This window comes from Martes martes (genome assembly GCF_963455335.1).
Source record: "Martes martes genome assembly, chromosome: 6".
Classification (NCBI taxonomy): Eukaryota; Metazoa; Chordata; class Mammalia; order Carnivora; family Mustelidae; genus Martes; species Martes martes.
The window spans coordinates 62,565,019-62,592,318 of record NC_137893.1 but is presented as its reverse complement, the minus strand read 5'-3'; the positions used below and the strand labels follow the sequence as shown (position 1 = coordinate 62,592,318).

Below are 27,300 nucleotides of genomic sequence, written 5' to 3'. Positions count from 1 at the left end.
GATCTGGGGAACACATTCAGAGGGGCATAGACCAAATGGGGCATGTCAAAATAGAGGGCCTGGGGAAGGAGATGGATAAGAACCATGTTGTATGAGATGTGTTGAAAGGCCTGGCTGATTAGCTGGGAGAAAAGCCAGCACCTCCTCTAGGCTAAGCACCAAAGCTGTCACGTGGAAGAGAAATTAGATGCTCCTGTGGCCTAAGGGGGTAGACCGAGGACTATGAGCAGAAGTTAGAGGAGGTGGGAATCATTACACTATGCAGAACCCGTAATTCAGAGAGCTTCCAGAGTCAGACTACCTGTGTTCAAATCTTGAGTCATCTCCTGCTTGTTGGATGACCCTGGGTAGCCTCTGAACCTCCCTAAGCCTCGGTTCCTCATGTGCAGAGCAGGGTAATATCCGTATCTTCCTCACAGCATGATCAAGGAGAATAAGCTATTATACATACAAAACAGTGTCTAACAAATGTAGGCTGTTATTACATCATATTCTGGCTGATATAAGGAAGAATCATCTAAACAACAAGCGAGCTGCTTTGGAGGAAGTTCCTATCACTAAAGTGTTTTAAAGTGTTGATGACCTTTTGGCAGGGAGTCTAGAGGGCCCCGGAGCTCAGAGTGAGGTCAGAGATTGAATCGACGTTTTGAGGTTCCTGCCCATATTGGCATCTATGATTATTTTATTTTATTAATCCCAGAGTCTCTCAGCGGGGGAGGGCCCCCTCGGGGTGTTCAGTTTGGCTGCCCAGCTGTGCATGTGTGAACGAGTCACCAGATTGGGTTCTGGACTTACTAGGGTGTTTACTTACTAACTTACGTAAATATGTACGCATGTATTTCAAGTAAGATTTTTCTGATGTCATTAGACATTAAAAATATCGACAAATGTATTTGATCGGTCAGAAATGTGCTATTAACACATGGAGAAGAGTTTGTGAACCCAGGACAAGGATTTAGCCTCTGAGAGTTGTCATGGCAAGATTTTATGAGAGCAGACCCAGAGGATGCTTACAGCATCTGCAAAGCAGCTATTTTGAGAACAAAATTCCAAATATATCATGTGTTAATTGGTGACTCAAAAAGCCCAATAATAAAGAAGTCATCATGACTTCTTCCTCTAAGCTTTGTGACAGTGTCCCTAGAACTCAGGGAAAAACGGAAAATTCAAATCCCCCAAATTGCATACTTAGAGAGACTCTGTGGAATCAGTCCTGGCTGGGTTTCTTGAGTGTGTGCTGTCAGTCGTGGAATTCAGACATAGGTTCCTCATCCTTCCCTTGTTTGTCGAGGGGAGGCCATTCATCCTTCTGTCCTGGTGCCTCACCGGGTCCCAGTACCCAGTTAAGGACCTAATGACTCTTCTGTGTTAAACTCTGCATTTGCTGGCTCGCCCACTTCTCACTTAAGTGGAATGCAGCCTGGATCCCAACTGCAGTTTGGTTTCGTTTGTTCAGAGCAGAATAAACTTCCTTGAGACTTTTCCAGCCTAACTGTGGTCAGCAGTCACTGAAGTTGGCAGAAGACGAGGCCTACTTAATCCCTGTACAAAGGTGGTTTTCAGCGCCGTTGCTGGGTGACAAGCAGGCCTGGGCTGGCCGCGTGGCTGGCTACACCCCTTGTGCTCCAGTAGGTGGCGCTCCCGTCCCTCTGTGCCGAAGCTGGCGGGCGAGGAGGCTGCGGATTTGGGCAGGCCGGAACGCAAATCGTCAACTCAAAGCAGCTCTGGTGGGCAGGCAGCGGTTCGAGCCCGTTATCAGTGTGGGGGCAGCTGCTGCCGTCTGTCCCCGCTCCCAGGCAGTTTCAGAGTAAAGGCCTCTGGAAGCTGACTGGGAGACTGAAGACCAGGAGCAAAGCCGCTGGCTAAAATAAGCGGGTCAGGATTCAGTTATCTGCTTCCCGGCAGATAGTTGGGTCAGGGAGCAGCTTGGAAGCTGAGGCCAACCCCACCCGCCGCCCCTTCCCAGACCCTTCCCTCCCCGCCCAGCTCTGGAAAATCTCATCAAAATGGCCAACTCTCTAAAGCCTCATCTTGGAACCCAGTTAGTGAAAATCAAGAATATCTTGAACCACTGACAGAATTGCACTTTTCATCCCTTTGTGCTGGCTTCTCCCAGTCAGTCTTGATTTCTAACGTTCTGTCTTATTGCTGGTAGAGAAGAGTATTGGCCCTTGTCAGATAGTGCTTCTACTTGGGGGTTAGAAAATATTGCCACCATAATTAACCTCCGTTTTCTGACAGCTGAGTTTCAACCAAGTTATGGACTGTGTTCCCGGAAAATTCATGTGTGAGAGTCTAACCCTCAGTGAGCTGGCATTAAGAGGTGGGGCCTTTGGGAGGTGATTAGGTCATGGGGTGGAGCCCTCATGAATGTAAATTCTTGCTCTTACAAAAGACACTCAGGAGAGCTTTCTTGCCCTTCTGCCACATGAAGACACAGTGGGAAGATGGTCACCTATGCACCAGGAAGCAGGCTCTCACAGGACACAATCTGTCAGCACCTTGCTCGTAGACTTCCCAGAAGTATGAGAAATAAATTTCTGTTGTCTACAAGCCACTCAGTCTATGACAATTTTTATAGCAGCCTGAATGGACTAAGACTACCAACAATGTGCTCCCCATCCCCTTCTCTCTAATTAAAACCTGTTAAATTCTTATACAAAGTAATGGGAACCCACGAGTCATTAGGGTTTGGTTGTTGCTAGTCTCTTAGTTTATGGGAGGAGTATCTTTCACGTTAGCAAATCCTTACCCACTGTAAGAGAGAGGTACTAGCTGAATCGCTTGAAAATTTAAGTGGATACAAAGCAACTTCTCAGAGGATGGATGCACAAGTTGGGATTATCTGACAATTGCCTAGCACATACACTGCTACCACCAATTGGGGGGGAGGGGTATCTTTAGTTTCTTAAGGCACACTTTCCTGCTGGATCAGCTGTGGCCTCCGACTCTTTGGCACATGGACTAAAACTTATTTTTCTCACTTCAAACCATGGTTGATATTTCATATTTTTATTATATAATAATAAAGGTCAAAATATTAGCTAAAACAACAATACAGATCCCTCATGATTGCTTCTTACAAGAAACAGAAACTCGAAGGAGACAAAATCATTGGAAATCATTTAATTTTAGAGCTCACAGGAAATACGATGAATCTCCAGAATCTCAAAAAAATAAAGTTGTTGCTCAGAAGACAAGCTGGGTGGGAATTCTACTTCTGGTAAAGACGGAATCACTTGTTGCAGGGTGAATTTCCCTCCAAGAACAACTAGAAACTCTGGAGAAAATACATACAACATCTGTTTGAAGGCATTGGAAAACTACCTGGGGAGCAAAATTTTGAGGTGACAGGTCCTCAAGAAAAGGAAAAGAAGAAGAAGAAGAAGAACTACAATAACCACCAAACAAACCCCCCAGAGAAATGAAGTGACGATGAGACTTGTTTTCCCCTCAGGCACTTGCAAATATCCAAACTGTAGCTGAGAGGCTGAGAGGCTAAGTAAAGCTTCCTGCAGTTTTATGAAGTATCAGAAACAAAAATTAGAGTTTAGCGTGAGCCAATGATTTAGGGTCCTGGCAAACACTGTAGGCTTTTGGTTGGGACCCTTAAATGACTATACCATAAGCCATAAGAAACAGATGACTCTTTAAAAAGGCAGAAGTCCAACTTCAAGTCACTTCAATTTATGGCTGGATGAGGTAATCTGCTCCACCATAACTGCCTCTTAGAAGCAAAAATAAGCTCCCTTCAGGAAGATTACCCTATCCAGAACTTTAGTTTTCAAAAAATTTTTAATAGAAAATGTCCTGTATCCAAATAGAAATCATTCAGTATAAATCAAGGCAAAATTATTGAAAACCAAGGGGTGGAAACCCTGAAGTGATCCAGATATTGCAATGATCAGGCAAGGACATTAAAATAATTATGATTAGTATGTTCAAGAATTTAAATGATGAGATAGAGAATTGCACAGGAAACTATAACAAATCAAATGCAATATCTAAATTTGAACATTCATATCTTCTATCTGTGATTAAGAACTCAATAGAGTAGTTTAACATGGCTTAGATATAGTTGAAAAGAGAGATCATAAACTGGAAGGTCAATCAGAGGATGTAGAAAGGGACTGGATGGAGTTAAATGTACTAAGATTTTGCTTTGGGCAGGAAATGGTGAATGTAATACTATTCATTAGACTTGACTAAGTTAAAGGTCAATGTTGAAATCTCCATGGTAACCACTAAAAGCATAATGAAAGATTATATAATTAAAAATAGTTAATCAAGGGGGGAAAGGGGGTAATAAAAATAATAAACAAAGTCCAAAAGTAGATATGAAAAGAAAGTGGGGGGGGGGGGAGAAACACAAAGCAGATGGAATAAATTTAAAACAAATAGCAAGACAGTGAGTTTAAATTTATATATAACAGTTATAACATTATATGTAAAGGTATAAAAAATTCTCTTTAAAAGACAAACTGTCAGATTGGACAAAATACAATAAATAAGCCAAAAACCAAACCAAAACAAAACTCAAATCAGTGTTGCATACACGTGCATGGTGCAAATTATAAGATTTCAGGAAAGTTGAAAATAAAAGAATGGAAAAAGATATAGCATGTATATATTAACCAAGTGAAAGCTCAGTTACTTATATATCAGACAAAGTAGACTTTAAAGTAGCAAACATTTTAAAGATAAGAACAAATTTCATAATAAGGAAATGGTCATTTCAATGTAAGGGTATCATAATCACATACCTAGTAAGATACAAGGCAATATTTGAAGAACAAACTGGAGAAATATAAAAATACGTAGTTATATTAAATAAAAACTTAAAAAATAACATGCAATTATAGTAGGATATTTTAACACACTTCTCTCAGTAACTAATAGAACTAGTGATCTAAAAATCAATAAGTTAATCAATCAAACAGGATGAAGATTTGAACACAACCTATAAAACTGACCTATTTGGTCGAGATAGAACATTGCCCTCAACAACTGCACATAGAACCCTTGCCAAAATTGACCATATGCTGGGCTATGAAGTTCCAACAAATTTCAAATAAATAAATACACATAGAATATGGATTATGATCATAGCAGAATTAAGCTGCTAATTGAAAAGTAAAGATAAATAGAAAATTTTCTGTTTAGAAAAGAATATACTTTTAAACATATGTCGGAGAGTGTGTACCTGGGTGGCTCAGCTGGTTAGGCGACTGCCTTTGGCTCAGGTCATGATCCAGGAGTCCTGGGATCAAGTCTCTCTTTGGGCTCCCAGCTCCACAGGGAGTCTGCTTCTCCCTCTGACCTTCTCCCCTCTCATTCTCTCCCTCTCTCAAGTAAATAAATAAAATCTTTAAAAAAAATGTCAGAGAAAAAATGACATTAGAAAATATGTTGAATGGTAACAAATAAAATAGATCAAAACTTGTGGGATGCAGGGAAAGACCATTTGTAGATAGTTTTAAATACGTATGTTAGAAAAGAGGAAAGGAAGAAAATTGGTGATCTAAACATCTATCTCAAGGGGTTAGAGAAAGAACAGCCAATTAAACATCTAGAAATTGGCACAAATTAATGAAACAGAAAACAAAATGTACAACAGAGAAAATAAAATAGATAAAACCGAAAGCCAATAGTTGGTTTTGTGAACACTATACTATAATTAAGAACACTTGGGTAAGACTAATAAAAGATACAGAAGACATAAATTCCCACTATCAGGAATAACAAATACTATAGATACTGAAGAATTTTTAAAAAATTTAAAAAGATATCATGAACAAGTTGTGCCAATAAAATTGAAAATTTAGATGCAAAGGATTAATATCTTGAAAAATACAGCCCCCAATAACTGATTTTAAAAAATGGGCAAATCTATGAAAGAAAATTAAATCTCTTAAATTCCAGATAGCTTAACCGAAGAATTCTTTTAAATGTTTAAGGAAAGAACATTTACCATATTTAGTCTCCCAAAGAAGAGGAAAGTAAGGAAACTTCCCAACTCATAATGACAAGGACATTATAAGAGAATTAAGATTAATTAAAATTAATCTCTTTCATGAACATAGATGCAAAAATCCTAAACAAAATATAAGCAAACCAAATTAATAATGTGAAAAGGATATTAATTCATGACCACGTTGAGTTTATTCCAAAGTTAATGCAACACTTTAAATAAATGTATTTTAAATGTCATCACAAAACACCAAATTAAATGTAATGAAAAATGAGCAAACACACCAGAAAATGATAAAATATTACTGAAAATAATCAAAGAGACATAAATAAGTGGAGATCTTTACCACGTTAATGGATTGGAAAACTCAATATCATAAAAATATCAATTCTTCCCAAATGGATTTATCATTTAAATACAATCCTCATGAAAATCCCAGCATGTGTGTGTGTGTATGTATGTAGATTGATAAATTGGTCTAAATTACACATGGAAATAAAATTTAAGAATAGCCAACATTATCTTGAAGAACAACAAAGTAGAAGACCTGGATTATTGCCTATAAAGGCTTATTATAAAGTTACAGTACTTACCTCTGAAACTAATAATACACTATATGTTAATTAACTGAACTTAAATTAAAAAAGAGTTGCAGTCATTACAACAATGTATTGGTGCAAGGATAAATTAATCAGTGGAACAGAACAGGAAGTCTAGAAAAAGACCTACCCACAAATGGATGTTCAGTTTACAACTAAGATCATTAAAAATGCAGTGGAGGAAAATGTTTTGCTTAAATAAGTGGTGCTTGATGAATGGAGTATTCATGCAGAAAAAAATTAATCTGAGTCTCTACATCACTTTCTCTTCAAAAATTCATTTTGGGTAGGTTGTGGATCTAAATGTAAAAGGTAAAAGAATAGAGCTTCTAGAAGATAACATGAAAGAACAGCTTCTTAATTTTGAGGTTGACAAAGATTTCTTAAACAACAAATAAATGTATTTGTCAAAAAGGTAAAGACTGATAAATTAGACATCATTAAATTGACAAATTCTGCTTATCAAAATATATCATTATGAGAATTAAAGCCACAGAGCCACAGAGTAGAAGAATTTATTATTACATTAATTAGTAAAGTCTTTCTAGAAGTACAAAGAACTCTACGAATGAACAAGAAAAAAACCCAGAAGACTTAATATGAAAAAAAGAGGGGGGGAATCACGAATGTGCTTTTCACAAAAGAGGATCTCCCCACTTGGCCAATGACTGTAAGAAAAGATGGTTCAACCTCATTAGTTATCCAGGAGAGGCAAATTAAAGCTACAGTGAGATACTGCATACATCCAACTGGCTAAGGTTAAAATGGCTGATGATCCCAGGAGGAGGACAAGGAGCAACGGGAACTCTCATGCCCTGGTTGTTGAAACAATTGGTACAATCTCTTCGGAAAACTATTTGGTATATGCCATATAGCCCCACAATTTCTGGAAGTATACACCTGAGAAATCACACAGCAACCTGATTTGTAGTAGCCAATCTTTGGAAACAATTTGAATGTCAGTCAACATCAGAATGGATAGATAAATTGCAGTAGAGTCCTACAATTTATTACTATAGGACAAGGGAAATGAATGAACTACTCCTACAAGCATAACAACGCTTGGACACATGGACACAGTTCAGCAAAAAACGAGGCAGACACAAAATAATACTTTAACAAAGTAAAAAACAAGACAAAACAACACACACACACACACACACACGCACACACACACACACAGAGGCAGAAACAAATCCATGTTGTTATTCATCAGGGCAGTGGTTTCCTCTGGGGAACAGGGTGGGGGGTAGTGATCGAGAAGGGAAGGGGGAACTTCTAAAATGCTGAGTGGTGTTCTGGGTGGTGGGTTACATGGAAAAATGTATGTTGTACTATTTCATCATTTTTGTGATAAGAGGCTTCTAAAGAGAAGCTGAAAAATTAAAGTGAGAAATTAGATTTTTAAAACATTTTGATATACATACAGTTATTACAATTTTAAGCTCTTTTCTTGGTGTGCCACACTTCACCTATTTGAACTTCTCCTCGTCTTTGTGACTCAGAGCTCTTTGATTGTGAATGACAGCAACCTGACTCACATCCTCTTCACAAAAAGGGAAACTATTTGATCTGAAAAGACCGACTGGATCTAGGGCCCAAATAGGGTTACCAGGTTTCTGTTTCTCCTCATTTTTCAACTCCACTCATTCCCCCTGGACTTTATCCTGCCCCCCAGGCCATCTCCATGTGGGCGGCAGAAAGAACCAACCATTCAATTAGACTGGACCCTTCGTGGTGAATTTAGGCATGTTGGGTTGGTGGGGTTTCTGTGCCCACAAACCCTGAGATAACATCTGAGCCAAAACAGTGTGGCTGCCACGCAGCCACTCCAGCTTCAAGACAAGTCAAATAACCTCCTGCCCCTCTTCCAAGCAGATTGTTTATTGTTCCAGAAGCTCCTCTGTGGAAATCCTGGAGCTACCACTGGCTGAACCAAATCCTGCAGCAAGTGCTCTCCAGCTCTAGGCCCAGCCCTGAGGCCAGGCCTGGCCTGGAGGACTAGGACTCTGTGATTGATGGCCCCAACCAGATTATATGTATCTGGGACAAAGTGCTTCCTCCAGGGAAAAGATGCAAGTAGACAAGAGCCATATGTCTGTTCTTTGCCAAATAATGTTTGTTTTGCACATTAGAAAAACTGAGTACAAGCTGCCAAATTGCCCTTTCAAAGAGCTCCTACAAATGGACAAGAAAAAGATGGCCCAATATTGTACCAACAATTCTTTTTAAAGAATTTATTTATCTTTGAGAGATAGAGAGAGAACATGAGCAGGGAGACGGGGGAGAGAGAAAGAGATTCCCCACTGAGGGGGCAGCACAACTTGGGGCTCAGTCCTAGGACCCTGGGTCATGACATGAGCCAAAGTCAGATGCTTAACCGAATGAGCCAACCAGGCGCCCCTGTACCAACAGTTTTTGAGTGTATCCATTTGCTCTCATCCTTGCTAAAATAGAATATTATGAATATTTACATTTTTGTCAGTCTAATGGGCAAAAGTGATAGAATGTCTCCCTTCTCTTACTGGCCTCTTGTGTTTTGGTCATTTACATTTCTTCTTCTATGAACTGCCCATCATATTTCATGCCAGTGGTATGCAAATGTGGGCTACATAGTGGGAGTGATCGTCCCTGGAAGTGAGGACAACTTTCCACTGGTGTTATTCAGGATTGCTGTGCACGGTGGTGGGAAAAAGCAGACTGACTAGTGGTTGGTTTCATTACAGTTTTTACATTCTCCGTAGACACTACCCCTGTCTCCCATCACCTGCAGCCTCGTAGGCTGCTCTCTTGGCCTCTCCCACCTCCTTCCGGGTTGTTTTGTCTTTTCGTATTGCTTTCTGTGATTTCTATTTGTATCCTGAATATTAATGCTTTGTTTTATTTGTTGTGACTATTTTTCCCCGTTCTGTTCTTGTCTCAAATTTTGTTTATGTTTAGTTGTTTTGTTTCCTTTAACTCTTGAAGATCCTCAGTTAACTTGTATGGCAGGCAATTAATTTGTTATAAAAAAACCTTTCACTCTCGTTCCTTTGGGTATTGCTTTAAATTTCTCCCAGACTGATTTGGAGGATTTCTGGGTCAGTTTTCTAATAACGGGCAAGGGAGAAGCCAGATGGTCCAGCTATGACAACACCACTAGTCAATACTAGATATTTTGGGAGGTGAATTGTATAATAGCAAAAAATCTCTCTGCACAAAGAATGAGTCATGGGCATGAGTGACTGATTGGCTGGTAGCATCTGCAATCAAGTCTGGTTTGCTACCTTCATTTATGATTAAAACATAAATGGATTGGACACTTTCTCTTTGGTTTTTAATTCAGAGAAACAGTCTTAATATTCAGTGGCTTAGTTTCAGCTGGCTGATAGTTTAGTAAAGAGATATATATATATATATGTAAATAATATGCCTGCCATATATATCTATGTTTGCTACTGCCTCCTGTGTTCCCTGCTCAAGCCGTGGCTGGTCTATGAGAATTTCTCCAGACATACCCATAGCCTTGCCTGAGGCTGAGAGTTGTGCATCAACGGGGCTATCACCCAGGGCTGGTAGTGTGTGCAATTATTTCAAGAGCACCTGCCCCCACACCTGCAGCTTTACCCACCTGCCTGTTTGCTTAGAAGGCAGACTGTCAGCCAAAAAAGAATGAGCCCTATGCCACTGTAAACAAAAGTGGACTAGTCATGTGAACAAAAGTCTGCAACAAGACACGATCCTGTGAAAACCAAGCTAGCCACACGCCTCGAATCACATCTGTGGCATTGAGCTTTTCAGTTCCCAGTCTTCTCATGCACATGTCATAAACTCACACATAACTACACACACTTACATTGGCTCATGTCGATTTTTTTATGGGTAGATACTGTCACATATACTTGTGAACCTTCACATAGAACTATGTGCACATGGCACACACACAAAACTATACACATATACCGGCACGTATTACACACATTGGCTCATACGTACCCTCACATACAAGTATGCACTCATATACATTCACACAAATAACTATACACACCTTCCATAAAACCCTCCTTCCCGATCAGGAACATAACTTTTGCACTTGGAGGTCTGGGTACCGTTTGTGGTTAAAAATGCTGCCGGAGGACACTGTCCTTCTTTTTGGTTGCAGAACGTTTAGGGGGGCATGGGGCCTCTCAGCATCTCTCGCAGCCCCTTCCCTTGGTACTGAGTGCCCAGGAATCCTCAGGCTTAACCAGGCCATCTGGTCCTGAGCCAAAAGAGTCAAGTTATACGGGTATAGACCCTTATACATAGACGGTCTTTAGGATTTGTTGAAGAACTCCAAGAATTTGTGATTTCTTCCTTAATACTTCTTCTAATTTTTAAAATTAAAAGTCCTTCTTTTATTTGGGTAATATCTTGTCTCTCCCCCCTTGGCTGATTTCTAATAGAAGTGCCCAAGGTGATGCACAGATCTCTTAGAATACAGCTCTCCCTGGGCTGTGGAAAGCCCTATAGAAGTTCTTAAGTCTCTTGAGGATTTAATCAGAGATACCAAAACCCTCGGGCATCATCCAGTCTAAGGCTCTCATTTTATAAGGTGAATGAACTGAAGCCCAGAGATGTTACTTTTCCAAAGTCACCCAGTCACCTAGGGATTCTATGGCCTGATTCCTGGACTTGTGTTATCCCATACTTTCCACCTTGCTTAGACTTAAGCTTAGACTTAACTCCTTGATAAGGATGTTAAGAAAACAAGTGATTGAACATGAATTCCTTTACACTAAGCATTAAAATAGTCTGTGAGGGATTATACTGGGTTGGGCAGAGCTTGGCTATCTTCTAATAAATCTGGCCTATGGTATCACATCCGACATATGTTTAGCCTCATGACTTTGGGTGTGATGAAAGGCATCCTTGTTGTGCTATTCCTATAAATTTGAACTCTGACTTTCAAGTCTTCTTAGTATATGGGTTCTCTGATTACTCCATGGCTCCTTGCATCTGCCTGGTAGATATTAGATCAATCTCAAGTTCACATTGGTTTTTAGCCTGGCTCTATTTTATGGATATGTTATAGCTAATGCTGGTGACCATCATTTCATTAGAGCAACAAAAGCACTAACTGTCTTGTTAATGTCAAAGAGTGTAAACTTATTTTAGAACATTGACCTTTATTTAGCCAAGGCTATGATTTGTGGCGTTAAATGCTTCTTGTCACTTCATAAACCTGAGTTTGACCCTTTCTCTTATTTTCTCAGTTGCCGCATTTGTATGTCTCTAGAGTTGGTTCTTTCTTTCTTTTTTGAGCTGCGTCAAGTTTACTCTAGCAATGTCCAGATTTACTTGGAAACGTGTATACATGTGGTGGAACATCCAAGTGCAAGGCATAGCACGACTTTTCCAAACAACGTTTGAGAATGCTGCGCATTTGTATTCGCATAGTCTTGTTTATTCTATAAATAACATAATATACTTCCATGTTTATATGGTAAAGTGTATAAGAGTTGAATATATAGTGTAAACACTCAAATCTGGCAGCCATTAGTAGCTGTTACTCTCAATTGAACTACTGTCCCCTTCCCCAAAGACAAACGAACATCATATTAAATAAAAAAGAGAGAGGATATAAACTATATGATGATAGAGAGGATGCTGACCTGGTTAAGTTAGGGTGATGGAATGAGGGGTAATCATCTCTTTTCTCTGTTTTCTACACATCCTATGATGTAATTTTATTACTTTTTTTTACAGAAAAGAATGCATTTATTATTTTAGAACAAAGGCAAACAAGAAGAAAAACATTAAAGCAACCGCACTGAGAAGCATGTCTGTAAGAATCCCCTGGGAGGAAGCTGTGTTAATGCTGTCATGGCTCTTGCTCCCTGGGGGGGGTCTTGCTTTCACAAAAGGGCCCATCCACCCATGCGTCTCTTCCTTTTATTGCTCTTAAAGTTTTACCCTTTTTACTTTTCATTTTTGTATGAGCTCTCAAATTGAAAGTCTCTTTTTCTCTCTTCTTTCCCTCTCTTACCCTAATGTCTTCTTACTTGGCTTCTGTGATGGTTTTGTGTTATTTGACATAAAATGTCATACTGACTGTCAGCCCTGAAATAAGGAGTTTTATACCTCGGTAGGTTTTAATTATGACATGAGGTAATTGAACGTTAGGATATATCACTTTGTAAAACATTGATCTCGTTTCTTATCTCCTGGTAGAGTGAATCAGCTTCTGTGGATAGTTTTGTGACATGAGTCAATGAACTTGTGGGTTTATTTTGCTAATTAAGTGTTTCTATCAAATATCCTTATCTATAGAGGAAATGATTTCTTCTCATAGTTTGTCCTTGTAAAGAAAGGAATAGTAATATCCTTTGAAAAAACAGGTATAAACTCACCGGCAGGAACAGCATCAAATCTAGGACAAATTTTGTACCCATGTGTTTATGTGTGCATGTGCATGCATGCATGTGCACCTGTGTATGTGTTTGTGGGAACATTCACACACATACAGTAGCAACTGGTATTTTTTTTTTTAAAGATTTTATTTATTTATTTGACAGACAAGAGATCACAAGTAGGCAGAGAAGCAGGCTCCCTGCTGAGCAGAGAGCCCGATGTGGGGCTCGGGGCTCGATCCCAGGACCCTGAGATCATGACCCAAGCCCAAGGCAGAGGCTTTAACCCACTGAGCCACCCAGGTGCCCCAGCAACTGGTATTTGTAGAACTTCTCTTGGGCTACTACCAAGGAGACTTCAACTCAAGTTTGGAAGATACAGCTTCACAGGACAGAAAAATCTTTAGTAACATCATTTATGAATGCTTCTATTCAAATGGAATGCCCTTGTGGTTGATCTAATGATAACTTTAACTTTTAGGTTGTGAAGTACAGAAATATGAATGGTTTAAACCTTGTGAAAATTCACCCATATATCCTACTCGCCTAGTCTAAATCTTACTTGCCAGTTTATGAAGGCAACAAATTTTAGACACCAGAGTCATCATTTTTATTTCCCATCTTCTTTTAGGGAATTCTTTACATATTATGTAAGCTCTACAGGCAAGGTGGGGCTTGAACTCACGATCCCGAGGTCAGGAGTCTCATGCTTTTCTGACATAGCCAGTCAGGCACCCTAATTCTTTATATTTTAAATTACTTTTATTTTTCCAAATTGCTGGATAAAACTGCTGATTAGAGGAGAAGGAGCTGAGGACAGTTTCCTGAAATGATTTCTCCCCTAATGATATCTTAGTCTTATTGAAAAGCAGCTTCTGTTTTAGAGCAAATACGTAATACTTCATTATCTCAAAAAAAAAAAAGAGAGAGAGAGAGAGAGAATGAAAGAGCTATTTTAATAATAGCTCTAGATACATCTAGATAGATACACATTTTAAAAATGTGTATCTATCCCAGGCAAAAAGGAGCTTTAATCCCCCCCCCCCCCCCATTTTAGCTAAACATTTCTCTTCTCTGAGCATACTAGGAAATGTTTTGTTCAAGAAACCCCTCCTGGATCAGTATAGACTGGGAAGAGAGAATAAGCAAAAGGCAGAATAGTCAGGTCTCTTGGGTCTTACTAGGGAAACTCTTGGAGCAGTTAGAAAGACTGGGTAGAGGGTGCCTGGGTGGCTCAGTTGGTTAAGCCACTGCCTTCTGCTCAGGTCATGATCCTGGAGTCCCAGGATCGAGTCTCACATTGGGATCCCTGCTTGACAGGGAGTCTTCTCCGGCAGACCTCTCTCTTCTCATGCTCTCTCTCTCTCTCAAATAATAGATAAATAAAATCTTAAAAAAAAAAAAAAGACCAGGTAGAGGTAAAATGAGCTGACACTTTCCACACCTGCTCCCTTACTCCTCAGAGTGTTTCTGAGAGCTCACATGGCAGGGAAACCCCTGGAAACAGTCTCACTGGAGACGGGCACTGAAGAGGAACATGGGCCAAGTGCTCACTGCCGGCAGCTGAGGGCCAGGCAGAGGAGTTGGGCTTTTGCTCTCTCATTAGTTCTGGGCAATCATGTTCTTTCTCTCTTCTTTCCCTCTTTCTCTTTCTTTCACTGCGCATTCACGCATGCACACACACACACACACACACACACACACAGACACACACAGTCCACAAGATGACCAAAGTGTTCATTATATGTACGTTCTACTCACAGACCAAAAATGTCACCAACAACAAAATAAAGCCAGACTCTTTCTTAGGTATTATTGACCCATGGAAGTAACAAAAGTAGGCATTTGGGAAGAGAAGTAACTTTAATAGATACATAAATTACATTTTTTAAATTTAGAAAACACAAACAATACTGGTGTTTCTAGAAAGTAGACTTGGCATTTCTAGAAGTAGTTACATGAACTTGATAAAGAATAGAAGTTCCTTATTCTTTCAGATCTTATGAGTTATTGTTATAATTCGTAAGGCCGAATTTTAATACAAAGGACTATAATAAAACAGTCTTTGAATATTAAAATAATCCTTCCAGAGCCTATATTAAGCTTTGCAAATTTTAGGCAAGGTATTGCATTGAAACTCGACCCAAGATATACACAGTAGTAAGTAATGTGTTGCTGTGAAAGATTTTTGGATTAAAAAAAAAAGAACTTCGGGTATTAGAATATTTGATTTACTGGATTTTGGCTCCTCTCCTCCTGTTTCTTGTGCAAAGCATTCAGACTGAGACTTTACTATGATTATCTAATCTTACTCTGTTCTTGGAAGTTTAGCTTCTGTAAATAGTGGGAAAGGAGACCCTCCTGGATTGTTATGGTGAGTATTTGGCTGTGAATGAAATGAATGTTTAAATCTCTAAGATTTCCAGTAATGTTGAATTTGGCTGGATCATCTGTGGTTATAATATTTCAAGCCTTTAAAAATCCATAGAAAAAAATAAATAAAAATACGTGGTTTCTCAAACAGTGATATGCTTTTTTTTTTTCCTGATTAGCATTTTGTTCTTACCCTCACTGTCTACTTCAAATAAATTATATGCAGTTTACAATTCTTGGAGCATATGGTTGCTGCCTACAAGCACTTTGTGTCCCCTGGCAGAAAGCCCCCTGCGACACTGAAGAATGGTTTTCCGGAGGAATAGTAGAGAATCTTGCCTTCATCCATTTTTCTATTTGAATTCAACTTTTAAGGTAGGGCTGGGTTAGACATTTTTTTTTCATTTTCTCCCTCCTCTCCCCCTTCTTCTCTTCTTTGCCCTCCTGTTCTTGCTTGCTTCCTGGTTCATTATTCCAGTCTCCCTCTACCCTAGGTTGAGTAACTTATGCCATCAGCCGTATTAGAGGTTCTTGTCCAGCAAGGGTAATGTAATACTTATGCAGACAACCCCAGGTGTCTCTAGCTTTTGCCTTCTTCTGAGTCCTTACCTATTTTTCAAACCATTTTGAGTAGGGACCCATTTGTTCTTTGTAGAGAATTCCAAAAAGCAGGTAACGTGTTGGTTTGTATGCCTCACCTCATCACTCATATTGAGATCCTGTGTGGACTTCTGTTTTGGAAAAATAATAGCTTTTAGTTAGCAATAATTGAGATGAAGCCTGGGTAAAATTTCCTGCAAAGTCTGGGGCGGGAAGAAGTTGGAAAAAATGTGCAGGTGCTTTGAGAATATACATTAAAGCCATGACAGCAAGAAGTGGTGGGAAACCCTCTGGAAAGAGAGCAATAGATGACAGTGAGGGAGCTAGGGACCTGGTAGGGGCAGGTGAACATTCTTTCTCAAGACTCCTTTAGCACAGGAGGCAGGAGTAAGAGCATAGTCTTCTGTCAGTCTGAGGACCCTCAATGCCTCCATGCCCTGGCTCACAACCCACTTCCAGTCCTTTCCATGCAGGTAGCCATGGGTGCCTGCCTCACTACATGGGGTAGCAAGGTAATATGCTGAGTTGTGTCTGAGACGCATCTGGAAGAGGTGAGCAGTCTATAGCTGTGACTGCTTCCCTTTTCTGCTTACAACCTCTTGTGACAACTTCATGTCTATGTGTTCTGCACACTCGCAGTGTGTGCAGAGTGCTGTTCGGACATTTGATCAATTGGTCAATTGGTTGGATTTATTGATCTACCATTCGGTTACTTGTTTTTGCCCGACATTATGTGGCCTAAATACTTGCATTCTGAACCTACTTCTGATTCACAGAGCATTAGTCTACTCTCACCCCAAGTAAATAGGAGATGATTTTTTTGATTACCATCTAAATATTTTACCTGACAGAACTCCAAAAAGGGATGAAATGTATGTGTAATATATATATGTGTGTGTATGTGTATATATGTATATGTGTATATATTTGCATGTATATATATGTATATATATATAAAAATATATGTGTATATGTAATATAAAATATACACATGTATATATAGGTGCATAAACTCATATATGTATATATTCACACACATATGTATATATTCAGACACATACACATATATGTATATACATTCAGGCACATCCATATCTATGCATATATTATGTATATACTTAAATGGAACCTGGACATCCATTCCTTGCTATGGAACCTATCAAAACTATATAGGGAGGGGCGCCTGGGTGGCTCAGTGGGTTAAGCCTCTGCCTTCGGCTCAGGTCATGATTCCAGGGTCCTGGGATCGAGCCCCGCATCGGGCTCTCTGCTCGGCAGGGAGTCTGCTTCCTCCTCTCTCTCTCTGCCTGCCTCTCTGCCTACTTGTGATCTCTGTCTGTCAAATAAATAAATAAAATCTTTAAAAAAAAAAACTATATAGGGAAATAAAATGCAACATCACATTTTCTATATTTATATATTGTAGTGGAAGTGTTGAAACACCAAATCTAATTGTTGATTAAGAAACTGAAATAAATACCATCTCAATGGAGAACTAATATGAATTTTCTATTTGTATGTTTTGTTGCCATTTGGGAAAATTATACTATCAACCAGTGTTAAACAGAAAAGCTGCAAATGGGTTATAAATTGAGAACAAATAGCACAGGCTGAGAGTGCTCTGCACAACATTTGAAAATGTCTTGATTCTAATTAAGTCTCTTCCCTTAGACATCCCTAGCCCTTAATGCCTTTTCAGAAGACAATCTGTTATGATGAAGATGTAGCGGCAGGAAGAAGAGCTTCGGAAGGACAGTGAGGCTTAGTCTACGCCTTCCAGGTTGGTGTCGGCCCCTTGGGGCAGCCCCTCTGCTGCTGCTTCTGGTGGGGGTGGGGGCGGCGGCCTCCTGGGCCCACATGCGAGCACCCCAGCTGGAGTCTGCTCACCTGGCCTGGGTGATGGAGCCCGACCACTTGCCTCCATCGCTGGTAGGGGAGCCTCGACGGGGGACTGCGGGGCCTGACTGGAAGCTTCTGCCTCCGGCTTCTGGGGCGGCTGGTCAGCCTGGGCTGCTGCAGGGAGACCCCGGTCTTGGGTCTGTGCTCCCGACCCCGCGGGGGGATTCCCGGGCCTGGGGGGCAGTTCTGCCTCGTGGCTTCCTTCGGCTTCCGCCTGAGGAGCTGTGGGAGGCAGGGAAGGGCATAAAGGGCTCCGAGGGTACTGTTCCGGCTCCCGCAGGGCCGAGTCAGCACCCCCTTGAGGACTGCCGAGTTCTGGTTGGCTTTCTCTGGCCAGGTCAGGGGTTGGCTCTGGATGATGAATGACCATGAAGGCTGTGGCCAGGTTTTTCACAGCGTTGTGAACGCTCTCGGCTTCCTTGGTATCAACCCCCACGCCCCCAGACACGGCGGACTCGGGCTCTTCGTCGGAGCTGTGCTGACTTCGGTCGTCCGTTTCAGGCATTTTTGCGTCTCTAATTTTCTTGTACAGTTCATTTCTCTCTTCTTGTAAAGCTCGACAGAGGTTCTCCAGCCTCCCGATTTTCATGACGAAACACTCGTATTCTTTAGCTCTCAGTGCTTTCTGTGATTTGAAAATAGTAGAAAGCGGGGGAAAAAAGAAAAAAAAGCATAAAACAACAAACTAAAATTGTCAGGATGCTCTCAGAGACAAGCAAAACCATTTGCCCAGGAATCTGTCTACCAGACTCTGGGGCCTGACCGCTAGAGGTGGCTGGACAGACACCTGGTTGGGGCATCACAACTGTTTCTCCATTGTGTGTGAGACTCTGATAGAGTTTTAATCACCGTATCCTTTCCTTTGGGAGAGGAAGAGGGCAAAGCTTCTCTCTGCTCCAGTCCAGGGCCTCCAAAATCTTAAAGTATATGCATTTTCTGCTTGCAAGACTGAGACGTCTTCCAGTGGCACAATGAGATGGAGGGGGACGTGGCTGTCAGCAGTGCCTCATCTAGTCTAGAGATAAACTGCTGTATGCGATTCCAGCAACTGTTTGATTTATGTTGGTGAATAATAAGCTCATCTCTTTGGAATTGGTTGCAATTTGGAATGAATTGTTGGAAGAGTAATTATAACGACAGAAACTCCCCACACACTAATTCATGATGCTGTCTGCTCAAACTGTTCAGTTCTCCTCTTTTTCTGTACAAAATGTTGGTGTGTTTGTGCATGAAATCATTCCTAATCATCTTACTCTTCGCCCCCACCTTTGTGCTACTTGGTACCCTTTAAGACTTTTTTTTCTTTTTTTTTTTTTTTTTTTTTTGCTTGTTGATACGGAGAGACCTTTGCCTGTAAGCTCCGCTTCTTAGATCCAGGACCATGTATCTTTGCCTCAACATCTACAGAGCTTGACATACTATCTGTAATTAAATGGCTGTTGGAAGAATTAAACAATACATCCCCACATCTGTCTGTAAAGTAGTACATACCCTGAGTGCTCAGGCTGGTGTCTTCCCTCATAGGTTCAAATCAACTCACTAATATATTCTGCACCTGCTATTTGCCAGGCACTGGGGAAATTCAAAGACAAGTAAGACACTTGTCCTGTCTTTAAGGAATGCAGCTGGGCAGGCATGGAGCAGATCTGAGGACAGCTTTGGACTTGGCAAGTAGGCAGGTGACTTAGGGTCACACAGCTCTTTGTGAATCTGGACCCAATTCTATTTTGCTCTAAATATTTTTGTTATAATTTCATATGTCACATCTCAGAAAAAAATCAGCTCTTTTTCAAAGATTATAATTGGTACTATTCAATCATAATAATCTTCTGAGTATGAATATTTGGACTGAATAGGGAAAAATAAGTTGGGGGAAGTCTTCTTACCTCTTCAATCATGTCCAGCAGAGCTTTGTTGCAGTTCTCAAACCGGGCTTTCCACATGGCTGTGTCCTTCTCTAACTTCTTCATTTTCTTAGTTGTCTACAGAAATTGGAATATTTTAATGTTAATCCTAAAGACTTAATATATCAAAAAAGGCTATTAGTTCCATATGTGATGCTAAGAAAAGTCCTTTTGTTTCTAGCTGCTGAAGCAAACAGGTCTGATGTTGCGGAATGAAGATTGAGTGGGGAGAGTCATATATATTTATAAATCATCTAGGTCAGTGTTGAACAAACTTATTTGGACCAGAGCCCATTCAGGAAGAAGGAAGCTCCTTAAGTCTGCCCTTGTTTTGTCACTGTATTTTCCTTAGTTTAAAGTAAAAGTAGCTTTATTTAGTCACAGGAATAAGCTTGCAATTTAGATTTTTTTTTTTTTTTATTATTGAGTAAGAGACTGTCAGTGAGAAAGCTAAACAGGCTCTTTACCATTAAAATGCTGATACTATCTGGGCACATCTGAACAGTTGCTATGCAAAGACAGCTCTCTATTTTCTCAGTCTTTACATTTTTAGAAAAGTTCTTAGTTAAAAACTAGTAAGTTATCATACAGTGTAATGTTAGTTTTAGGTGTACAGTATAGTGGTTCAACACTTCCATCCATTACCTGGTGCTCCTGACAACAAGTACCCTCCTGTATTCCCATCACCTATTTCACCCATCCCCCCCCACATCTCCCTTTTGGTAACTATCAGTTTGTTCTCTTTAGTTAAGAGTCTGAGGGGCGCCTGGGTGGCTCAGTGGGTTAAAGCCTCTGCCTTCGGCTCAGGTCATGATCCCAGGGTCCTGGAATCGAGCCCCGCATCGGGCTCTCTGCTCAGCGGGGAGCCTGCTTCCTCCTCTCTCTCTGCTTGCCTCTCTGCCTACTTGTGATCTCTGTCTGTTAAATAAATAAAATCTTAAAAAAAAAACAAAAGAGTCTGTTTCCTGGTTTGCCTTTTCTGCCCCCCTCTTTTTCCCCCTTTGCTTGTTTGTTTTATTTCTTAAATTCCATGTGTGAGTGAAATCACATGGTGTTTGTCTGTGACTGACTTACCTCATTTAGCATAATACTCTTTAGCTCCACCCATGTTGTTGCAAATGTCAAGAGTTCATTCTTTTTCCTGTCCAAGTAATATTCCATTGCATATATAAATTTACCTCATCTTCTATATCCATTCATCAGTCAATAGACACTTGGGCTGTTTCCATAATTTAGCTATTGTAGATAATGCTGCCATAAACATTAAGGTGCTTGTTTCCCTTTGAATTAGTATTTTTCTGTTCTTTGGGTAAATACCTAGTACTGCAATTGCTGGATTATAAGACTGTTCTATTTTTAACTTTCTGAGGCATCTCCATACCGTTTCCCACAGAGGCTGCACCAGTTTGCATTCCCACCCACTGTGCAGAGGATTCTCCTTTCTCCACATCCTTGCCAACACCTGTTGTTTCCTGAGTTGTTAATTTTAGCCATGCTGACTGGTGTGAGATGATATTTCTTTGTAGTTTTGATTTGCATTACCCTGATGAGTGATGTTGCACATGTTTCATGTGTCTGTTGGCCATCTGGATGTCTTCTTTGCAAGAATGTCTGTTCATATCATCTGCCCATTTTTAATCAGGTTATTCATTTTTGGGGTGTTGAGTTTTAAAAGTTCTTTATATATTTTGGAAACAAACCCTTAATCAGATATGTCATTTGCAAATATCTTCTCCCATTCCATGGGTTATCTTTTAGTTTTGTTGACCATTTCCTTCACTGTGTAGAAGCTTTTTATTTTGATGTATTGGTGTATTCCCAATAGTTTATTTTTGCTTTTGTTGCCCTTGCCTTAGGAAGTGTATCTAAGAAGCTGCTCCAGCCAATGTCAAAAAAGTTACTGCCTGTGTTCTCTTCTAGGATTGTTATGGTTTCAGGTCTCCTATTTAGGTCTTTAATCCATTTTGAATTTATTTTTGTGTATGGTATAAGAAAATGGTCTGGTTTCATTCTTTTGCATGTTGCTGTCCAGTTTTACCAAAATCATTTGTTGAAGAGACATTCTTTTTCCCATTAGATTTTCTTTCCTGCTTTGTCGAAGATTAATTGACAATAAAATTGTGTGTTTATTTCTGGGTTTTCTATTCTATTCTATTGATCTATTTGTCTGTTTTTGTGCCAGTACCATACTCTTTTGATTACTACAGCTTTGTAATATAACTTGAAATCTGGAATTGTTATGCCTCCAGCTTTGTTTTTCTTTTTCAAGATTGCTTTGACTATCTGGGGTCTTTTGTGGTTCCATATAAATTTTAGGATTGTTCTAGCTCTGTGAAAAATGCTGTTGGTATTTTGATAAGGATTGTATTAAATGTGTAGATTTGCTTTGGGTGGTTAGACATTTTAACAATATTTGTTCTTCTGATCCATGAGCATGGAATGTCTTTCCATTTCTTTGTGTCATCTTCAGATTCTTTTTTAAAAAAGAATTTATTTATTTATTTGCGAGAGAGAGAGGGAGAGAGCACAAGAGAGCACAAGAGAACACAAACAGGGAGAGCAGCAGAGGGAGAGGGAGAAGCAGACTCCCCATTGAGCAGGGAGCCAACTGTGGGGCTTGATCTTAGGACCCTGGGATCATGCCCCTGTCATCTTCCGTTTCTCCATCAGTGTTTTATAGTTTCAGAGTACAGGTCTTTTACCTCTTCAGTTAGGTTTATTCCTAGGTATCGCATGGTTTTTGGTGTTTGTAAGTGGAATTGTTTTCTTTATTTCATTGTATTTCTTTATTTCATTCATTAACATATAATGTATTATTTGCTTCAGGGGTACAGGTCTGTGAATCATCAGTCTTACACATTTCACAGCACTCACCACAGCACATACCCTCCCCAATGTCCATAACCCAACCACCCCATCCCTACCCTCCCACCCTAAGGAAGCCTCAGTTTGTTTTGTGAGCATAAGAGTCTCTTATGGTTTGTTTCCCTCCCAGTCCCATCTTGTTTCATTTTTTCCCTCCCTACCCACCATGACCCCCCACCCTGCCTCTCAAATTCCTCATATCAGAGAGATCATATGATAATTGTCTTTCTCTGATTGACTTATTTTGCTTAGCATAATACCCTCTAGTTCCATCCACATCATTGCAAACAGCAAAATTTTTTGATGGCTGCATAGTATTCCATTATATATATATACCACATCTTCTTTATCCATTCATCTGTTGAATGGACATCTAGGTTCTTTCCATAGTTTGGCTATTTGGACATTGCTGCTATAAACATTCGGGTGCACGTGCCCCTTCAGATCACTACATTTGTATCTTTAGGGTAAATACCCAGCAGTGTGATTGCTGGGTCATAAGGTAGCCCTATTTTCAACTTTTTGAGGAACTTCTATACTGTTTTCCAGACTGGCTGCACCAGTTTACATTCCCACCAACAGTGTAGGAGGGTTCCCCTTTCTTCACATCCTTGCCAACATCTGTCCTTTCCTGGCTTGTTGATTTTAGCCATTCTGACTGGTGTGAGGTGGTATCTCACTGTGGTTTTGATTTGTATTTCCCTGATGCTGAGTGATGTTGAACACTTTTTCATGTCTGTTGGCCATTTGGGTGTCTTCTTTGCAGAAATGTCTGTTCATGTCTTCTGCCCATTTCTTGATTGGATTATTTGTTCTTTGGGTGTTAAGTTTGATAAGTTCTTTATAGATTTTGGGTACTAGTGATATGTCATTTGTAAATATCTTTTCCTATTCTGTTGGTCATCTTTTGGTTTTGTTGACTGTTTCCTTTGCTGTGCAAAAGTTTTTGATCTTGATGAAATCCTAATAGTTCATATTTGCCCTAGTTTCCTTTGCCTTTGGTGATGTTTTTAGGAAGAAGTTGCTGTGGCTGAGGTCGAAGAGGTTGTTGCTTGTGTTCTTCTCAAGGATTTTGATGGATTCTTGTCTCATTCATTTGAGTCTATTTTTGTGTGTGGTGTAAGGAAATGGTCCAGTTGTATTTTTCTGCATGTGGCTGTCCAATTTTCCCAACACCATTTGTTAAAGAGACTATCTTTTTTCCATTGGACATTCTTTCCTGCTTTGTCTAAGATTAGGTGACCATAGAGTTCAGAGTCCATTTCTGGGCTTTCTATTCTGTTCCATTGATTTATGTGTCTGTTTTTGTGCCAGTACCATACTGTCTTGATGATGACAGCTTTGTAATAGAGCTTGAAGTCTGGAATTGTGATGCTGCCAACTTTGGTTTTCTTTTTCAACATTTGTCTGGCTCTTTGGGGTTTTTTTTGGTTTCACACAAATTTTAGGATTATTTGTTCCATTTCTTTGAAAAAAAAATGATGGTATTTTGCTGGGGATTGCATTAAATGTATAGATTGCTTTAGGTAGCATAGACATTTTCACAGTATTTTTTCTTCTAATCCATGAACATGGAACATTTTTCCATTTCTTTGTGCCTTCCTCACTTTCTTTCATGAGTACTTTATGGTTTTCTGAGTCCAAATTCTTTGCCTCTTTGGTTAGGTTTATTCCTAGGTATCTGTGGTTTTGGATGCAATTGTAAATGGGATTGACTCCTTAATTTCTCTTTCTTCTGTCTTGCTGTTGGTGTATAGAAATGCAACTGATTTCTGTGCATTAATTTTATATCCTGACACTTTACTGAATTCCTCTATGAGTTGTAGGAGTTTGGAGTGGACTCTTTTGGGTTTTCCACATAAAGTATCATATCATCTGCAAAGAGCGAGAGTTTGACTTCTTTGCTGATTTGGATGCCTTTTGTTTCTTTTTGTTGTCTGATTACTGTGGCTAGGACTTCTAGTACTATGTTGAATAGCAGTGGTAATAGTGGACAGCCCTACCATGTTCCTGACCTTAGGGGAAAAGCTCTCAGTTTTTTCCCTATCGAGAATGATATTCACTGTGGGTTTTCCCCATTGAGAATGATATTCTCTGTGGGTTTTTCATAGGTGGCTTTTATGATATTGAGGTATGTATCATCTATGCCTACACTGTGAAGAGTTTTGATCAAGAAAGGATGCTATACTTTGTCAAATGCTCTTTTAGCATCTATTGAGAGTGTCATATAGTTCTCGTTCTTTCTTTCATTAATGTATTATATCACATTGATTTGCAGATGTTGAACCAACCTTGTAGCCCAGGGATAAATCCCACTTGGTCATGGTGAGTAATCCTTTTAATGTACTGTTGGATCCTATTGGCTACTATTTTGGTGAGAATTTTTGCATCCATTTTCATCAAAGATATTGGTCTGTAATTCTCCTTTTTGATGGGGTCTTTGGTTTTGGGATAAAGGTAATGCTGACCTCATAAAATGAGTTTGGGAGTTTTCTTTCCATTTCTATTTTTTGGAACAATTTCAGGAAAATAGGTATTAATTCTTCTTTAAATGTTTGGTAGAATTCCCCTGGGAAGCTGTCTGGTACTGGGCTCTTGCTTGTTGAGAAATTTTTGATTACTGCTTCAATCTCCTTACTGGTTATCGGTCTATTCAGGTTTTCTATTTCTTCCTGGTTCAGTTTCGGTAGTTTATATGTCTCTAGGAATGCATCCATTTTCCTCCAGATTGTCAAATTTCCTTGTGTATAGTTGCTCATAATATGTTCTTATAATTGTATTTCTTTGTTGTTGGTTGTGATCTCTCCTCTTTCATTCATGATTTTATGAATTTTGGTCCTTTTTCTTTTCTTTTTGATAAGTCTGGCCAGGTGTTTATCAATCTGATTAATTCATATAAAGAACCAACTCCTAGTTTCGTTGATTTGTTTTACTGTTCTTTTTGTTTCTATTTCATTGATTTCTACTCTGATCTTTATTATTTGTCTTCTCCTGCTAGGTTTAGGCTTTCTTTGCTGTTCTTTCTCCAGCTCCTTTTGGTGTAGGGTTAGGTTGTATACTTGAGACCTTTTTGTTTCTTGAAAAAGGCTTGTATCACTATATACTTTCCTCTCAGGACTGCCTTTGCTGTGTTCCAAAGATTTTGAACAATTGTGCTTTCATTTTCATTTGTTTCCATGAATTTTTTCAATTCTTCTCTAATTTCCTGCTTCACCCATTCATTCTTTAGTAGGATGCTCTTCAGTCTACATGTATTTGAGTTCTTTCCAACTTTCCTCTTGTGGTTGAGTTCTAGTTTCAAAGCATTGTGGCTCAAAAATATACAGGGAATGATCCTAATCTTTTGGTACTGGTTGAGACCTGATTTGTGATCCAGGGTGTGATCTATTCTGGAGAATGTTCTATATGCACTAGGGAAGAATATGTATTCTCTTGCTTTGGGATTGAATATTCTGAATATATCTGTGATATCCATCTGGTCCAGTGTGTCATTTAAAGCCTTGATTTCCTTGTTGATCTTTTGCTTAGATGATCTATTTCAGTGAAGGGGGTGTTAAAGTCACCTACTATTATTGTATTATTGTCTCCATGTTTCTTTGATTTTGTTATTAATTGGTTTATATAATTGGTTGCTCCCTTGTTAGGGGCATAGATATTTAAAATTGTTAGATCTTCTTGTAAGACCATTTAAGTATGATAGAGTGTCCTTCTCATCTCTTATTATCATCTTTGGCTTAAAATCTAATTCATCTGATATAAGGATTGCCACCCCAGCTTTCTTTTGACATCCATTAGCATGGTACATTGTTTTCCACCCCCTCACTTTAAATCTGGAAGTGTCTTTGGGTCTAAAATGAGTTTCTTGAATTTCTTTGAGTCTAAAATGAGTTTCTTGCAGACAACATATCGATAGGTCTTGTTTTTTTATCCATTCTGATACCTGTGTCTTTTGATTGGGGCATTTAGCCCATTTACATTCAGGGTAACAATTGAGAGATATTAATTTAGTGCCATTGTAGTGCCTGTAAGATGACAGTTATTGTATATCATCTCTTTTCCTTTCTGGTCTGTTACTTTTATGCTCTCTCTTTCCTTATTGAAATATTGAAAGGACCCCTTTCAATATTTCCTGTAGGGCTGGTTTGGTGTTTGCAAATTCTTTAAGTTGTTGTTTGTCCTGGAAGCTTTTAATCTCTCATTCTATTTTCAATGACAGCCTAACTGGATATAGTATTCTTGGCTGTATATTTTTCTTGTTTAGTGCTCTGAATATATCATGCCAGTCCTTTCTGGCCTGCCAGGTCTCTGTGGATAGGTCTGCTGCCAATCTAATATTTCTACCATTGTATGTTACAGACCTCTTGTCCCAAACTTCTTTCAGGATTTTTCTTTTTGTCACTGAGACTTGTTAGTTTTACTATTAGGTGATGTGGTGTTGACCTATTTTTCATTTATTTTGGGGGGTTCTCTGTGCCTCCTGGAGTTTGATGCTTGTTCCCTTCACCAAATTAGGGAAATTCTCTAATTTGCTCCAATATTTCTTCTGCCCCTATCTCTTTTTCTTCTTCTTCTGGGGTCCCAATTATTCTAATATTGTTTCGTCTTATGGTATCACTTATCTCTCAGATTCTCCCCTTGTGGTCCAATAGTTGTTTATCTCTCTTTTTCTCAGCTTCTTTATTTTCCATCACTTGTTCTTCTATATCACTAATTATTTC

At 39.5% G+C, this 27,300-nt stretch overlaps 1 protein-coding gene across 1 annotated transcript in view; it reads right to left on the bottom strand.

The window, feature by feature from the left end:
- Nucleotides 1-16,914: 16,914 nt before the first annotated feature.
- TXLNB (taxilin beta) overlaps nt 16,915-27,300 on the bottom strand; it is a 55,732-nt gene continuing 45,346 nt past the window's right edge. Inside the window, exons 9-10 of the mRNA XM_080806710.1 lie at nt 19,700-19,795; nt 16,915-18,438 (exon numbers count right to left, since the gene is read on the bottom strand). Coding sequence (XP_080662836.1) covers nt 17,677-18,438; nt 19,700-19,795 — 858 coding nt within the window. The 3' untranslated portion in view covers nt 16,915-17,676. The remainder of the gene's footprint in view (nt 18,439-19,699; nt 19,796-27,300) is intronic.